We start from the raw sequence: 16,864 nt of genomic DNA on the forward strand, positions 1-16,864 counted from the left end.
AATTGCTTTGATTATTTTGTTACATTGTACTTATTTTATGTAGACCTTATCCAGTATGTTGAATGTGCCCTAATAATTACATTTGGAGAGAACTTGATATTTGCTGGCTTTTTTTTTTTCTTTTTTTTCCAGACTTGTGCTTTTCCTACTGTGACATGTCAAAATGCCGTCTGTAAAAATCACAACTGATTACTATAAAACGACCCAAATTAGTTTCATTATTTGATATTTTCCTCAAACACACCAAAAACATATAAGAGGGTGGATTTAAGACCCTAAATAGCTTGTTAACATGAACCTGACCTAACTTGAAAGTGATTAAGTGGGTAGTGAAAACACATGTATCATAGCCGTAGCATATTCTCAGCATTAGATGATTAAGAATTCTTTCACATATAAGTTATTTATAATTTAAAGCCAATAGATTTGATCCATGGTGGTTTGGACTTGATGTTAATCGTTGCTCAGAGTTGGTCTTTGTCTGATAAAATGTGCTTCTGATGAGAGCCCAGTGGGAGACATGGGCTGATTGAAGAAGTCACCAGATAATTAACCAGGCTGCCAAACAATGTCCAGGATCATGATTTTATGTGGAATGATATGAAACCAGGCACGCACACAGACTATAGCCCAATCATTTAGCCAACTGTAGGTCTAATAATAGAAAAATACTATATTAACTATAAGATTAGGTTTGAGGTCCCTGTACTTTTTTATCCCAAGGGTCCACATGTAATAGGCTGTTCTTGTACATTGGATTGTATCGTACACATTTTTTTCTCCTTATTAGATAGGAAGGTGAAAAAAAACATAGGGGGTGTGAATCGTGTTAAAGTGTCACTCTTTTCCTTAATTAGTCAATACTAAATCTGATTTTATGAAGGACCACTTGAAGCAAGCACACGCACCTTTGGAAACCACTGCATTTGGATTCGGATCATTCTGCCGTACGTTAGCTGTAGTGGTCGTAAAATGACGTGATTAAGATGACGCGGAGGGACATAAACGGAAAACAGCGGGCTTGTTTGAAAGGAAGGAGAGCGTTTCGGTAGTTATTGACAACGGTGTGATTCACCCAGAAAGTTTGTTTTGGTTTAGCAGGAAAACCTAGAAAGGGTACTTTTAATGGATGATTAAAGACTGCCGTTGAAGTATGCAGTGACGTTTTGCGAGGCGCTGACTTTACACGGAAGGCTGTCAACTGCAGACAAACGGAAAATATGATTGTTTGTTAAGTGGCTAACGTTAGCTAAGATAGCTACAGTAGCACTCTCTCGTTCTGTAAAGCTCCTGCTACAGTGTTGACATCTGCCTGGTTAGCAAACTATCGAAACAGGTAAGAGAGATACTGTGTTCTTTTCCTAAAGAGCGTGCAGTGAGCTTGATTGTCTCATTCTGCGAGTGTGCTAAAGACGTATAACTAGCTGTTAGCTAACCTCAGATACTGAGAAGAGATGAGAAAAGTACAAATCCCCTGTCAAGTCCCCCCTTTCCAAATGAACAGTGTCATCGCCGAATAAAATACGAACAGGCTTACATGCTGATAAAGTGCCATCTGTATCTATCTATCCGCTACAAGTGGTATTTCTTACATACGAGGCTCCAGACTGATCTCAGTTTTTATTTTGCTTCCTTTTCAGCCCCAAAATGTCCTCCAAAGACGACGGTCGCATCCTGGTTTTGGAGGAGCAGGTGAAGAGTTTATCAGATGAGTTAATGCAATGCCAGGTATGTATGAATGTGCATGCAAAGTGACGCGCATACACTGCTGGATGGTGGTATCTGCTACCTGAAGAAATTGTTCTGTTATAGGACACACAAACGGTTAAAGCTTGCTTCTTTTTAACCTAAAAACACATAACACCAACATTGCTCTAAAATAGTACTATTTATTGAGTGAACTGATTACAGCACTTGTCCATTCATGTTGACAATTGTTCAGCTCACTAGATATGGTTTTTAAGTGTTAAGTTCAAGTGTCCCGCCACGATTACATCACTTTGGGGTAAAAGTATCCAAGGTGAATACTATTTGACATTTGTCTCTAATTGCTGCACGCACTGTTGTTTTTACATATTTAAGCTTTTCTTGAGCCGGATGAAGCAACGAGTGAAATACGTTTATTGGTGTAAAAAGAAAAAAGAGTCGTTTCTGTTTCAGCTCCACTAATTGAAACTCAAAAGGCATGAACTCATGATTATAGTTTTAAGGTACATGACTGCAAGTTGACAGTTAAAATTGAAAAGCATAAATATTTCCAGGGAGTTAGTTGTTATTTAAAGATTAGATGATTTTACTAAATTGCATAAAGCCTATTGTAATTGTTTGGTTGTCACTACCGTTTAGCTGCAAAAGTCTGTAAATGACCTGACCCCACTTTATTGAAGGCTCAGCAAAGACAGTAAACAGTTTGTAACACATATCTGCTTCCTTGACAGTACATTTGAATACAATGAATACAAACACATAGTCCACAAATTTCTCATGAGCAGATTTGAGAACCTTTCATCTTCACTTTGTGAGTCAATTGATTGAGGGAGGTTGTCCTTGCATACTCACCACCAGGTGGTGCCTAATAACATGAGTGAACTTAACCCAGCATTTCTCACTTTGCATATCCACAGTACCTTGCTGTACAGGTAGGTAGACAGCTGGGTTCAGCAGATGATGTGTTACATTTGAGTTTTTATTAGACTATAGATACCACCTAACACATGGGGCAGGAACATTTGTTGTTGTGCTGTTTGGCCACATGTGTGCCTGTTACTTTTTTTCCCCTGTGTATAAAGTTTAGTTTGACTATTGAAGTTAACTTTTTAGAGTTTACTCAGAAAAAGTTTGACCTTTATTCCATAACTTGTAGGAGGCACAAGGCATCCTTACAAACTTGTATAGGGCTGCAAATGTATGCACCTATGTGATTCAATGAACAAAAAACTAACTCATGTTATACTAAGTATGAATAATTGACAACTAAAATTCTCTAGACTCTAATAAAAACTCCACCTATAAAAGTGACACATATTTTGAGGCCTCAGTCCATTTTTTACTTTTAAAAATGTACATTTATGAAACAATTTGGTGGAAACAATTTGTAATTGATTTGTATGATTTTCTTTCTTGCTCACCAAACAACCCCAAAAAAAGCACAACTGCTGAAAATGTTCATGTTGCAAGTTGTATTTCTCTCTGAATTTTGCTGAAAATATTGACAGAACCTAGAATACTCCCCATAACGTTACATTTTTATAACAGTGCTATTTCTTAATGGCACTGATTAGGCCTTTGTCCTACAAACATTTTAACAAGCAAATAAGAGCACCCTTAGATTACAACAACCATGTTTTAATGCACTACTTTATAGTACCACTAGTTTCCCAGTGATACTTTGTTCACTTCAGACTGAGTCCCCACTGTCCTACTACATTGAACTGACATGGAGGCCATCCTTGGTGGTCTTGTCTAGAGTAGAACATCACCGATTCTGTCTATCTAATAGGGACCTTTAGTTGTGCAGTGTACCATTTTAATAGTGGCATTTGAATACCATTGATGTCTTAAGTCTCTGACAAGATGTACTTCAGGACAGCCATTAACTACAAAGAGTCTCATCTGTCGGCCAGCAAATGTTCCTACTAGACCATGCTAATTTTATTAATATCTGGCTGAATTCCAGTGGCTTTCTGTGGTATGTTTAGCCAATGGTGTTTCAGTGTCTAGATTCAAAATTAATAATTCAACGATCATCAAACACCCACTCAATGCATCTTTAAGTACACATACGGCAGAGCAGAGCTCTTGATGAGGGTCCTGACTGAACACTTGTCGGCAGAACGGCTAATGCCAGCCAAAGGCCAGGCAGAGGGAGACCACCTATTTCAAGTCAACCATGCTGCTTAATTTTATAGTTGCATTGCAGGGCTGATTTGGTGAGATCTCTATCCTCCTTCACCCTGCTCCCACTCTGTATACACACACACATACACACTTACACACAGATGCATACAGAGACAGAGATCTACAGTTCCTCCACTTTATATGTTCAGCTCATGGTCTTATCAAGGTCTGCTTCTGCCATTTTAGTAAATAATTGATTAGACACTTTCGAAAAGGGGGTTAAAATTCATGTACTAATTGGAGACCAGTAGATTCCAGTGGGAGGGATGACTTTTATCTTATGATGATGTGAACATAATTTATCAGATAATTTTATATTAAGTCGATTTGGTATAATTCTGTCTTTTAATGTCAGAAAATGTAGTTTTTAGATGTCCCTCATTAAATGTAATGTAGCTTTAAAATGTTTGAAAAATCAGCGAGACAATTTGAATTGGAAATGTGTCAGGGGCTGGCTGGGTTTTTCTACTTGAAGATGACTCTCTCTGTCATCAGTTTTGAGTTTCTTTGGGCCTAGTTACTTTGGAGCTGTGGTGGAAAACATATCCAGAGCGCAATTGATTAATAAAGAAAATGCAAGCTCGACTGCTGTGTTTTGATTTGGATCTCAGCTCTCCCCAGTCATAAATAGTGCATAATGACAAGTGTCAATGCTTGCTCCCCTTGAGTCGAAGGTCACATCTCAGCGATGAGGATTCCTGTTAAGAGAGGCTCATGATTAGAGAGGGCAGGCCAGATCAAAAACTATTTTGTACAAGATATTTAAATTATTGATTGACTACCCCTTCTGTCGTATGCTAATGTCATTGAGCATCCTATTTAATTTTTTGTTTTTCAGTGAGAAAAGCTGAGATGTGCTGTGACTTTCCTTGTTCACCTCACTGCATTCGGAGACACATTTATCAAAAGCTATTTATCTCAATTAGGAATAACAGCTGTTGACTCGCTGAATCTTTTATTTTCACAGGCAGACAAGGAGTTTGTGTGGTCCCTATGGAAACGCCTGCAAGTGGCAAATCCAGACTTGACCCAGGCTGTCAGTTTGGTGGTTGAGCGGTGAGTAGATTCATCTTTCAAATTGCTACCTGCGAGGCTCAATAGTCGAAAATTCCTTTATCTCACAAGTGAAGAGAAATATGTGTGAAAGTCGTTCAAGGGGTGTTTAAGGCACCTTGGCCATTCTACTGGGGTTACGACGGAATCTGGTGCAGATGCTGATTTAAGCCTTCTTATCCCCGGTCTAGCAGTTCAACCATGGAAACCCTTTTAATGAAAACACTCCTCCTCTGCCGCACCCATTCTGGACAGTTGAAACACTCCTGCCAAATGCTTGTCTTTATCGGATAAATTGTGAGATTGAATATAACCTCCTTTGCAGGGTGGCTAAGCCACACCAAACACAGTGGCATGGGAACTTTCAGAAGAGAAACAGAGGTTCAGGTCTTTTCACAGCTGGATAAATTACATATATTCCTCCGTGTTAGGAAAAAAAATTGACTTTAAATTATCTTTGCTGGTATCACTGCAGTTTGAACACAGTTTTTTTCCAGTTGAAATGAATGTAAAGCTGTATTCAATACTTACGTTTTTACGGACTTTTTCCTTTTGAGGATATCCTAGAATGATAGTTCCCCTGTCATGGGTGCATATCACATACGTTTTGAGGTCTGTCAGTTGTTAGTAGACCCTTAATAGGGGTAAAACACAGGGCAGAAGTGTGCAGAGAGTTCCTCAGTACCTGTGCCTCTCATTCCTGCTCCTCCACCCTCTTCAGTTCCTTTATAGCCCCATAGGAAACCCATCAAAGTATGTTGGTCCGCTGAGACTGGTGGGGGAACATGCACCCAGAGAGTGTATGTGCATTGTATCACCTGATGCGCAGGAGGATATTGACATGGTAATTGTGTCGACTCCAGTCAAGCGCTGGTGCCCACTGGGAACTGCCATTCACCCTCCCCTCCTCTTCCTGTGTGGATCTTGTAGAGTGATTGGTTGGTTGCTCAGGACATGGTGAACACAGCCCAATATACAAGGAGATGTAGCTAGGCCAGCCTGCGTTCCAGCTCCTCCAGGGACACCCCAGATACTTATTTCAGTGTCTACCGGGGGAGACGGCTGATCAGAAGAGGCAAAGAGACGAGAGAAAAGGCCTCAAAGATGGGAGGTGTAGAAGGAGCAAGTGATGAGTGGAGGGAATGGGTGGCCCCTGGTGGCCTAAAGCAGTTGAAACAAACAGGTCCCCAATTGATGCCTTGTTTTTGTCTCACTAAAAGTTCATTATGATAAAAGAGGTGCTATTGGGCTAGAGAGAAAAGTTCAGAGTTTGGTGCAGCAGCAAGATAACACAGTAGCTCTTCTTTTACCACTGGTTGAGCATTTTCCTTTTTATTCACATTGATAATTATTTTCTTTGAAGAGTAGTTTTCATTAAACATCTGACTTTTTATCATTTTGTATGAAAAGAATAAAAGGTGTGACATGGTGTACGTTGATCTTTGAGGATGTACTTTGCCTTATTCTAACCCTATAGTCTCAAGTCACTCAATTGTAGATGCCTATGGACACACACCTATTTGTTTTTCTTTTCTCTTTCTTCTAGTGAGAAGCACAAAGCTGAGATAAAGGACAGGAAGGTGTTGGAGATCCTCCAGTCCAAAGACTACAAGATACAGGAGCTGGAACAGGTACTGTACAGTTTGGTCTAACAAGCTGTAACTTTCTGTGTTTAGGCGATGTCTGTTTGATCTCAGACATATTAATGGAGGGGGAGTCATTTAACCAGGTCTGAAATATTTACTTGACAAAAGCTGCTAGTTTTTTATCTTCCATGGTCCCCTGCCTTTTCTAGGTTGTCATCACAAACAAGTGTTTATTCTTAGCTTAAAAGTCAAGTGAAACTTGAAAAAAAATAACATGTCGTATAAAAAATGAATAACCAACAGAATCTCTGTGTATTTTTAACTGAACACCTCCAGCTCTTTCTCTCTTTTACCTGCTTTCTTTTCCACTGCCCCTGGAGTAATATTTCTTGATGGTATGATGGCTTACGATAATGACATCACTAATCTAATTTACTCCAAATCATCATCCCTTCACTGAAGCATCTGTCAGTCTCCGTCATTAGTGTCCCTCATCCAGAGTCCTGTTCATTCCTAATGAGACTGGCTGTGATGGAGTCATCAGCTTGCCAGTGCTTTTGCCCTCCTCAGCAATCGTAACTCTGATCCAGTCTATACAGTAGTTGTAGTAGTAACTCATAGGAGATAGGTGATTTCGTTAACCTTTATTGCATTGTAATATTTGGGCCTTTAGTTTGAGGGATGTAAAACAAAGTTTTCTCGGGTTTCAGGTTTCACACAAATGTGAACAAAATGTCTCACAAGTACAGGGTTCCCCAAGTATTATAGCATAGCACTCTTGATGTGGATTTATTATGGATATTCTGCTTCAGTCAGTATTTAAGTTCAATGTTCAAGGTAGAATTTATTGTCATCCTCTAAATATGCAATAATCAGTATACAGAGGAACAAGATGAGTTCCTTCAGTGCTGCGGTGTACACAATGAGAACAGATACAATGAAAAAAAGACAAAAACAAGTAGTATTAAGTTGTCGTCACACATGTAAAGATTTGCCTCTTTTCAGTAAAAAGTTCTAATGGATAAAAATGTACATAAAAATAATGACTGATGCATTAGCACCCATGACAGCCAACTTGCCAGCAAACTTTATTTGTAAAGTCTCTGGAAAGGACAATATCGCCAAGAGACTGGGCTGCTATATTACATGAGAGAACCACCTCACTGTAGAACATAATTATTAAGATAAGAATATAAGATAAAGCAAGTGTGAGACACTCTGTTATTATGTTGCCGTTGCATTAATGTTACTGTAAATTCATAATCCACCACGTTTTAAGCCACTATAGCAATAATATACAGGGCCTGAAAGTAAAAATAAGTGTGGCCCATTTATTTGTCTCTATAAGAAAGGCCTGCTGTAGCATTATGCATGAGAAAATTAATGTCGTTTTACTATAAATGCCACTTTAGAAAGGAAATACTGTCCTTTTTTACCCTGATGCCAGACCTAGACTTTCCACTTGTAGACCAGAAGGGCCCACCCAAAAAAATCTGCCTGATTTCAACAAGGCTCGGGTGAGCTGAAAATTGTATTGATCTGCAATGTAACTTTTATTAGAAGCTTAAACTAATTGCTGGCGGGCGGATAAATTACCACAGCTAGTTAATTACATAAGTAGCCACGCATTCTTAATCTGTTTCTGCCAACTTCACCATTTCCTCCTGTGTGTCAAACTTGCAAACCAACCGTCTGTGCTTCCACTCTCCAGCTGAAGGCCATAGTGTACCAACAATACAAATAGCACAGGGTGACTACGGTAAAGCTGCCCATTTTATTGGGTGCTTGAAGAGTTGTTATAACAGTCTTTATGTCTCTCAGCTGATCTGATGAATTCCAAATTCTTTCACTGAAAAGCCAATAAAATGTTGTTAATGAATTATTCCATTTTCATACTTGCATGCTGCTGTTTTCTGTGTTTAGAAAGTGTCTCGCTCTCCTCTTTAAACTCTTTGTAATGAAACATGCAGACTTTTTGTGAATCTCATCAAGAGCACTGAGCTCTGTGCTGTGTCATCCGGCCCTCTGACAGTCATCAAATCATCCACCGTCTTGAGCCACCCAAATAGTGATTAATTGGTTTTTCCTCCACCTTTGATAATGTTTTTTTCCTTCGTATTCTTGTTTTTTTTAATTCCTCTTTTTTCTCTGTATACTTTCCCTCGCTACTCCTTTCCATTTTTGTAACATAATTAGCTTTCATTTTTGAACTGCACTGGGAATTTTCAAATGCTAATCTTTCTGTCCTAGACCTCTTAACTTGGCGGACCCCCCCTTTTTTTCTCTTCTATCAATTGAGCACTACTGGGGTTCAAATTGTTCTTGCCTACCTCATTATCAACGTTTGAATTTATTTTCTGCTCTCCAGTATAAATCTCTATTAAAGCCCCTCTGTTCTTAGCACGGCGAGCTAGGAGTAGCGAGGAACGCTAAATCCACTATCTGGATATATTTGAGCGATTTTCCCTCAACATGGCAATTAATTGCATCCCAGAGCACAGTGTTATTTGAGAGGAGGGTGTACCCACAGAAGGCTGTGGATTACCAGCCAATGCCAAACCCCAGCTGATACAGTGTTAAGAGGCCAGCCTCCTCCTTCTAAGGCCACAAAGGCTGCCAAAAAACATGAAGTGAACATATACCAGCATCAAAAGTGGGTGGTCATTAAAATCATTGGACCGTTCCTGCAGGCCTTTGGTGAACCTTGTGAATCATTAAATTGATCATCATGGAGCTTCATGATATCTTGTGACTCACTATAGATTTACAATGAGTACCAGTTAGATCCTGTTAGTTGAGGGTGTGTGGTTGCTTTCTGTTCAGAGCTGCAGCGAATAGTGGATTCATCGATATGTCAATTGAAAGAAAATTCATCGGCAACTGTTTTGATAATAGATGAATGGTTTTGAGTCACTTAACATTATTACAAACTAAATATCTTTGGGTTTAAATATTAATAATATTTATGTTACAAACAAGACATTTAACATTGTCACTTTGGGCGCCAGGAAAATGTGATCTTTTCTGTGTTTCCTGATACTTAAGATCTAACGATGTTAGATAATAATCAAATGTGAAAATAATCGTTAGTTGCAGCCCTATTACCCTTGCAACACCTTCAAGGGTAAAAAAATATTACAGAATTTTTAAATCTAACAGTTTTCTATTTAATGTTTTACAGATATAGTTTTGGGCAATCGGGCTTTAATGCCTGATAAATTTAAACTTTTGTGTTATTCAGACCCTGTCAAGGACACAATCCGGACCCTTATTTCTGAGTTTTCTGAGACGTAAATGCATAATGTAACCTGTGGCTCTCTTTTTCTCTCTTTCTTTCTCTCTATCTGTGTTTCTCTGTGTCTGTTTTTTTTCTCTCTCGCTGTCTGCCACAGAAAGTGACAGGGCAGCAGCAGGAGATTAACAACTTGGCACAGAGGAGGACGACAGTGGACGAGGAGAGTTCCTTAATGAAGAAGGAGCTGACAGCTCTGCGTGAACAACTGGTCAATAAGAGTCAGGAACTTAAGGTTGGTGGAACAAATTTTCTGTGGCAGTGTGGGTCTCAGAGTCGAAAAGTCTCTTTTCTGTGTGGCACTGAACACGACAAGTCCCCTGAGGCTATAGCCAAAGGCGTTTGAATCATTTAGAGGAGAAAGAGGATTGCTCAGCCCTCTTGAACACAATCTCTATGTCTTTGTGTCTTCTCCTCTTGCTTTTCACCCTCGCTCTTTCTCACCCCTTCTTGCTTTTTTAGCTTTCTTTCTTGCTACTGACAACACAGAATACTTATCAGCTGGAAAGTGTATCTGTGTGTGTGTGAGAGCGAGAGAGGGAGAGAAAGGAAAGCAGGTTGTTAACTTGCAGATAAATACTTAATGAGTGGGGGAAAGTGAAAAGTGTGCATGTGATGGTGTGGCTTCTCCCTAATTATGCTTAGATGGGACCTGGCTATGATTAATTGATAAAGGAATGGTCCTTACACAGTCTTGGTGAGGTCTCATGGCGAGAAATTGTGGGGGACAGCATCAAAGGAGACCTAGGTTGAGTCTAATGGGTCTTGCAGCAAGCACCATTCTCATTAGGAGCCTGTCATTAAAGCCGACAGACTGGCCCCTATACCTGCAGGAGCCCAGCTCTTGCAGCACGGCTCGGCCCACACCAGCCAACATCTGGCCGCATGGGCCCAGTCATACAGCACAGGTGACCTTGGCCAATCAGCGGCCCATGCAGGGGGCTCCCGCAGCAAAGCCGGTCCGCTGTTTACATATTCATTTCAGCCTCAGCCCCATGGGTTGCTTCTCTTTTTGTATTTCTCCAGCTTTCTCTTTTCATTTTCTCAGTTTGAATCGCTACTTTTTCTATTTCTCTCCTTCCGTCACCGTTGTTTATTTGGCCCTCACGACCCCCTACTCTCCTCCTTACACACACACACCTCTCTTATCCAGGAAATGAAGACGGAGTGTAGGAGGAAAGAGGAGGAGGAGCGGCAGGTGGTGCGGGCTCTAGAGGAGGAGAAAGAGGGATTAACTTCCCGCTGTGCCACCCTGCGTGCTGACCTGGAGGAGAAAGAGAGGCAGGCCAACAGCCAACGAGACCAGGGGGATGCTGCCCAGGCCAGAGTCAAGGTATGAACATAGGGACAAGTCCATTCAGACACACACACACACCCACACACAAAGTTGTACAGGAAGGGCCCCGTCCTCTAGCTTTCCCTTTCTTCTGCACACCTTGAATGCTCTGATCCCCTTTCCTCCTCAGCATGTGAATACAAATAGATTTCTGTTGCAAAGCACACAATTTGAATATGCAGGGACTATTCAAAGTAAGAAAAAATATGATTTAACATGGGGTAGACAGATCTGGGGTAAAAAAAAGGAATTGAGCTGACCACAATTGAAAGGAACTTTTGCGAAGTCATTTGCATGTGTGGGTGCAAGAGTTTGTAGTTGTTGTGGGTTTTCTGTCATTTGTATTTATGCCCAAATACAAGCAGGGCATTTTCAGAATCTGTCCATTGCCCCAGTCATCATTTCCGAATTAATGCTTCCCATCTTTGTGGACATGAGAAATACAGTGATTAGACTCCTTGAGGAGTTTTCTCATTTCAACCTGCCGCCTCTTGCCATCCCCTTATAGAAATCAGCTGCCGGCCAATACTAGAGTCTCAGGACATAGGAGCAGCTGAGAAGCTCACATTCTTCCCATTCCTATAGACTAATTGTTATGAAACATATTACTACGCTAGTCAAATGGAGTCAGACAGAAAGTCTTGAATAAGTCAGGGCTGCAGAGTAATTACACTTGGACTGGATGAAGCCTAGCAACTAGTCTATGCACATCCATCACAACCTAAGACACTCCACCTGTTCCTCATTTTTTGTATCATATATTGATTTGAAAGATGGAGATGGAGAGTATGGGGTGTGCAGTGGATACATCATACCAATTTGTTTGACATAGCAAAGATTTATCCAAGAATTTATGCATGCACTTGTGCATGCATAGATAAGGTACACCTACTGTATAGTTATTATATATTTCTAACTAAGCAGGGGGTGGACAAAATGAAAGAAACACCTGACAATTTTAGTGATCCCCCTTATTATGTTCACTTATTTAAACACCTGCTTGACAGTACAAACTATGTCTTAAATAAACTACATGTTATGGCATGTTTTCACGTCCTTTCTTGTAATTGCAGATGACTAATTAATTTTGCATGTTGTTAATTCTGTCCAAGTGAAATGCTGTTTTTTAATTACTGTCAAGGTTTGGAGACCTTTGTGTGTTTGATGCCGTACAATCTGCCTTTCTCTACTGTTTTTTTCTTATTAAGGAAAAGCTCTCACTAACACCTTGTCTACACCTGCTGCACAGTGAAAGCAGCACAATAGCAGCAGCTGCAGTACGTCAGTGTCTCCACTGGGTCTGTTAAGCCACAGTGCTGCTGTGCACTCTGAAGTGTTTTGACAGTGCTTACAGCCCTATGAACAATCAATGTAGTTACATGTGTAAGTTTGAATAGATAAAATAGATTTGGAGCCTAAAAAGATGCTTTAGGTTGCTGTTAAAAGGATAACGTTTGGCAGAAGTGGGAGCTGTTGCACATCGTATGGATTCAAACTGAAGACTATCTGTTCCAAAATCTGTATTTTGACCCTGTTAGGTCATCATCAGTGCCACTACTGCTACTGTGGAATATATTGTGACAATCCTCTCACATTTCAGATTATTCCTTCATTTTCTGAAAGTGCGTCAATCGTGTTGTTACTCTTCTACACCAGGAGTTGGAGGCGGAGCTACACAATGCCTGGCAAGAGTTGTCCAGCTTGCAGAGCTGCAGTAGCAGTCAAGCAGCCCAGCTTTCCTCCAAAGAGAGGGAGGTAGAAGCAAAAGAGCGGCAACTCAGTCAACTTCGGTGAGCCCTACCAACTGAAGTGTTGTCCAATACACCTCAGTGTCTGTTTTCTTGTAACAACTGCAACTTTATAAGTGATATTTTCGGGTAATTTCATTAGTTAAAGGAATCTGTTGTGTGCAGACATATGCATATATATCCCCTCACATGTGTTAGTGTGTGCAGCAGTTAGAATATTGCTCTCTGCGCCATGAGGCTTGTGGGTGACACAGATTTCTTCCACTCTGGCTCTCCTAAAGCCACTTGATAAGCCCTGCATAGTGGATGTGCTTTAAAAGAGGGAGAAAAGGGAAACGGGGCAGGCTTTGGCTAAGCTTTAGTCGATATGATAAAAACTGTGAGAACCGTAGGAGTCTTAGTGGTAATCTCAACCTTTTTTTTTAACTACTTTTCTGTTTTAATGCCAGAGGCACTCTGACGTGTCAGTCACACCACGGCTGGAGACCATTCTTAAGGTTTTAGCCAGGTGATTAAAGATGTCCTCATAAGTCAGAGGAGCACTTTCTGGTAGTTCCATGGGACACAAAACACATTTCAGAAATAAACTTAACCTGTTTAATATGTTCAAGTAAATTTAGACTAAAGAAAGATCTAATAAACGTATTATTGTCCTTGATTCACCATAATATTGCAATTTAGCTATTCATTTTCAGTTTAAGCGTTGTGTTGATTGTTTGTAAAAGTGAATTACATCTATGTCAAATGTATGTTTTTATTTTCAGACTAATTTAATTACTAAATCTAAGAAAAGCAATAATTCAATATCCTGATTTATTTTAGGTTCTCTGACCTCCTCACACCATTTTGAATATGATTTCTTTATATTCATAGGCTTGAATTAAATCCAAAAATCTGGACATATAATTTCAGTGTATTAATGGAGAAAAGAATGGCAATACTGCTTTATTGATATATACAATACAATGACAATACAATGTTTTTGTATTGTATTGTATTGTATTGTATTGTGTGTGTGTGTGTGTGTGTGTGTGTGTGTGTGTGTGTGTGTGTGTGTGTGTAGTCGTGACTGTGCAGAAGTGCAGACCCTGTACAGACAGAGTACAGAACATGCAGCAGAGCAGAGTCATCTGATCAAGCAACTGGAAGGACTCAACCTAGACACACAGAAAGTCCTGAGGAACCAAGAAGAGGCACATACTGCTGACACCACCTCCTACCAGAGGGTACTTGCATATACAACACACATGCCAAACCTCAAACTCATCATTATTATTACCACTTTGTTGCACTCCACTCAGGCCTCACCCGCTGTGGTGATTTTATTTCCAAGCTAGCTGTAACCTACAATTATATGACTAGTGCCAGAAAAGAAGGACTTCTCTCACTGTATCCTGTTACTGTGAATGGGTTCTCAACTTACCATCCCTCTCTCTGATGACTGTACCACTGTGCCATACACAGCACTACACAGGGAGGGGGATAGGGAGAGATTTCGGGCAATTATTAGTCATAAAACACGAACTTGAAGGAACATTTTTAGTCTCACTTCATATCATCTTTTTCTTTTTGTTGTCTCTTTATCCATTTTTCCTTTTCCCCCTTACTTTGATGATCTTAGCATATGTCTTTCCTATGACTGTGGAAATAAGAAAACATCCCCATATGAAAACACATCAGTCTTCATGTCACCCAATCTCATGAGCGATTTTCGTCTCGTCTTCCTCCATTTGACATCCCATTTCTTGTTGACTCGACCCATTCCCTTGCCTCCTCACATCTCCTCCTGCCCTGCCCCTGCTTTTCCAAACTTTTTATCCTGTTTGTGTTTGTTGACAGCTGTACAAGGAGTTGAGTCAGTGCTACCAGGCCCTCGTGTCCAGTGAGGCCAACCTCCGTCAGAGTCACCAGGAGCTCAGCAGCCTACTGGCTCAGAAAGACCAACACGTCCTGCAACTCCAGGCCCAGTTACAACAGCAGCAGCAGGAACAAATAAAACTACAACAGCAACAGGCTCAGCACACAGCCCTTAACCCCTCACCAAACAGACAAACCAACTTTAAGGTAAGCACCCATCTCATTCTTCACCATCTCCCCCACAGAGGCCCTCTCTTTTTAGAGTTTAACAAGTGCATCACAACTCCAGGCTAAGAAGTGGTTTTCTATGATGCTTCCTCTGCTGTAGAAGTTCTTGAACTTTGATATGCATTTGCGTGGGTGCATAATGCATAATGTGGCTGTGTTTTTTCTTACATAAGAAACACATTGTATTATGATACTTCTCTCCATCGCCTGTCCGGAGCTAGTGTCTATACGGCAATGTGTAGGTTGATTAGAAGGCACAGTAATAACTGGAAAGCCCCTGCATGGCCTGTGATGGTGGTCTTTAACTGAGAATCACTCTCTTAATATCGCTCCAGTTCACCCTTGATCTATCCATCTCTCGGTGTCTTTCATGTCAGCTATCTGATCTTCTCTAGCTCTCTGTCCTGGGCACGCATGCACTCTCTGACTTACTCACTTTATCTATCTTCTTTCTATCCTCCCACCCAAGTACCTGGAAGTCCTTTTAACACACTGCGGTCAGATAGCAAAGATAGATAAGAGGTGATGTAATTGGAGCTGAGTAATGCTCTTGAAGATGATGTTGGAGTTACAGTTCTACATCTGTCAGTCAGCAGGGGTTTGGCTTTAGCTCGCTACCTTTGAACTGTCGGCCCAAGGCAATAAAGGCTCTACTATAAAGTTAATGCTGCAGCCACAGTCTAAGTGGCCTTTAACAACTCCTAATGATATGGTGATAGGTGTCTCTTGGACCACACAGTGTCAAAGGCTTGGTATTTATATCTTGTGCTCTTCAGCCACACAGCCTCATTCCATCAGCATTGTAGGGTACTGCACTTGTTGTTATAGTGAGTCTCTCAATCTGCTCTGCGGTGTGACTTTTGCTTCAGTTTAAACTACGCCCTATTACAGATAAAACAAGTCTGTAGCTGATGCCGCGGAAGATAATATTTTTGCAACAGTTGAGTAATTTTTGTGCCTCCTCAGGCTGTAATTGTTTAATTTGATTGGTTGATATTTTCTGACAGTGCTGCCCCGAGACTGTGGAAGTTAAAAGATATCAGCTCAAATGTTAAGTGAGTTACAATTGCCCTGTCTCACTTAACCCTGTTAATTTAACCAGCGGTGAAATATAAATGGATCATTTAGTCAGTAATTAAATACAGTACTGCAGTGTTCCCCCTGTAATTAATACTACATTTAGAGAAAATGCAGTTAGTGCTGTGTGTGTGTGTGTGTGTGTGTGTGTGTGTGTGTGTGTGTGTGTGTGGGCATGCATGCGTGCGTGCGTACATGTATGTATGAACGGTATATATGTGAGTGTATATATACATATGTGTGTCTATTTATCACACTAAGCATGCTCTCCACCCCGTGTCTCTTCCCCTCCCAGGTCAGAATGAAAAAAGTGATCACACATTTCCAAGGCTGAGATGTAATTACAAAACTACCTTGTATATAACCTATGCTAAGAATTGATATTAACTTTTGTTTACTGAACACATGTAGCTGCTGTCTGGCTGATTTGTTTCTTTAACTTTCTTACCTACTGACATCAAAGTGAACAGATCAGGTATCCCAAGGTATACAACTCAGTCAGGAGGGCTTTCTGTTTCCCACTCTGTAATTTCACTGACAGGTTGTGCGTATGTGTGTACGTGTGTGTATGCGTGGGTGCGTGTTTGACTAAAGGTGTGTGTATCCGAGCACATAATCGCAAATTCTGTAACAACTTCCTCCCGAACACCTGTTAAATTCTAATGCTCAGGTTGTTAAGGCAGATTTGATTTTAATTTTAAATGTTTTGGTGGAAGTTACCATTGGAGGTGATCAAAGTGCTGATCGCAACGGGAGCACAGGGGGGAGACGCAGCGCTCATTTGAATATG

At 40.6% G+C, this 16,864-nt stretch overlaps 1 protein-coding gene across 1 annotated transcript in view; it reads left to right on the forward strand.

Moving 5' to 3' along the window:
* Positions 1 to 1,647: 1,647 nt before the first annotated feature.
* cntln (centlein, centrosomal protein) overlaps positions 1,648 to 16,864 on the forward strand; it is a 79,739-nt gene continuing 64,522 nt past the window's right edge. Inside the window, exons 1-8 of the mRNA XM_070924775.1 lie at positions 1,648 to 1,728; positions 4,865 to 4,953; positions 6,497 to 6,581; positions 9,929 to 10,063; positions 10,982 to 11,161; positions 12,821 to 12,954; positions 13,976 to 14,138; positions 14,752 to 14,976. Of these exons, the coding sequence (XP_070780876.1) occupies positions 1,648 to 1,728; positions 4,865 to 4,953; positions 6,497 to 6,581; positions 9,929 to 10,063; positions 10,982 to 11,161; positions 12,821 to 12,954; positions 13,976 to 14,138; positions 14,752 to 14,976 (1,092 nt within the window). The remainder of the gene's footprint in view (positions 1,729 to 4,864; positions 4,954 to 6,496; positions 6,582 to 9,928; positions 10,064 to 10,981; positions 11,162 to 12,820; positions 12,955 to 13,975; positions 14,139 to 14,751; positions 14,977 to 16,864) is intronic.

The sequence above is a fragment of the Enoplosus armatus genome, chromosome 2, assembly GCF_043641665.1.
Source record: "Enoplosus armatus isolate fEnoArm2 chromosome 2, fEnoArm2.hap1, whole genome shotgun sequence".
Lineage (NCBI taxonomy): Eukaryota > Metazoa > Chordata > Actinopteri > Centrarchiformes > Enoplosidae > Enoplosus > Enoplosus armatus.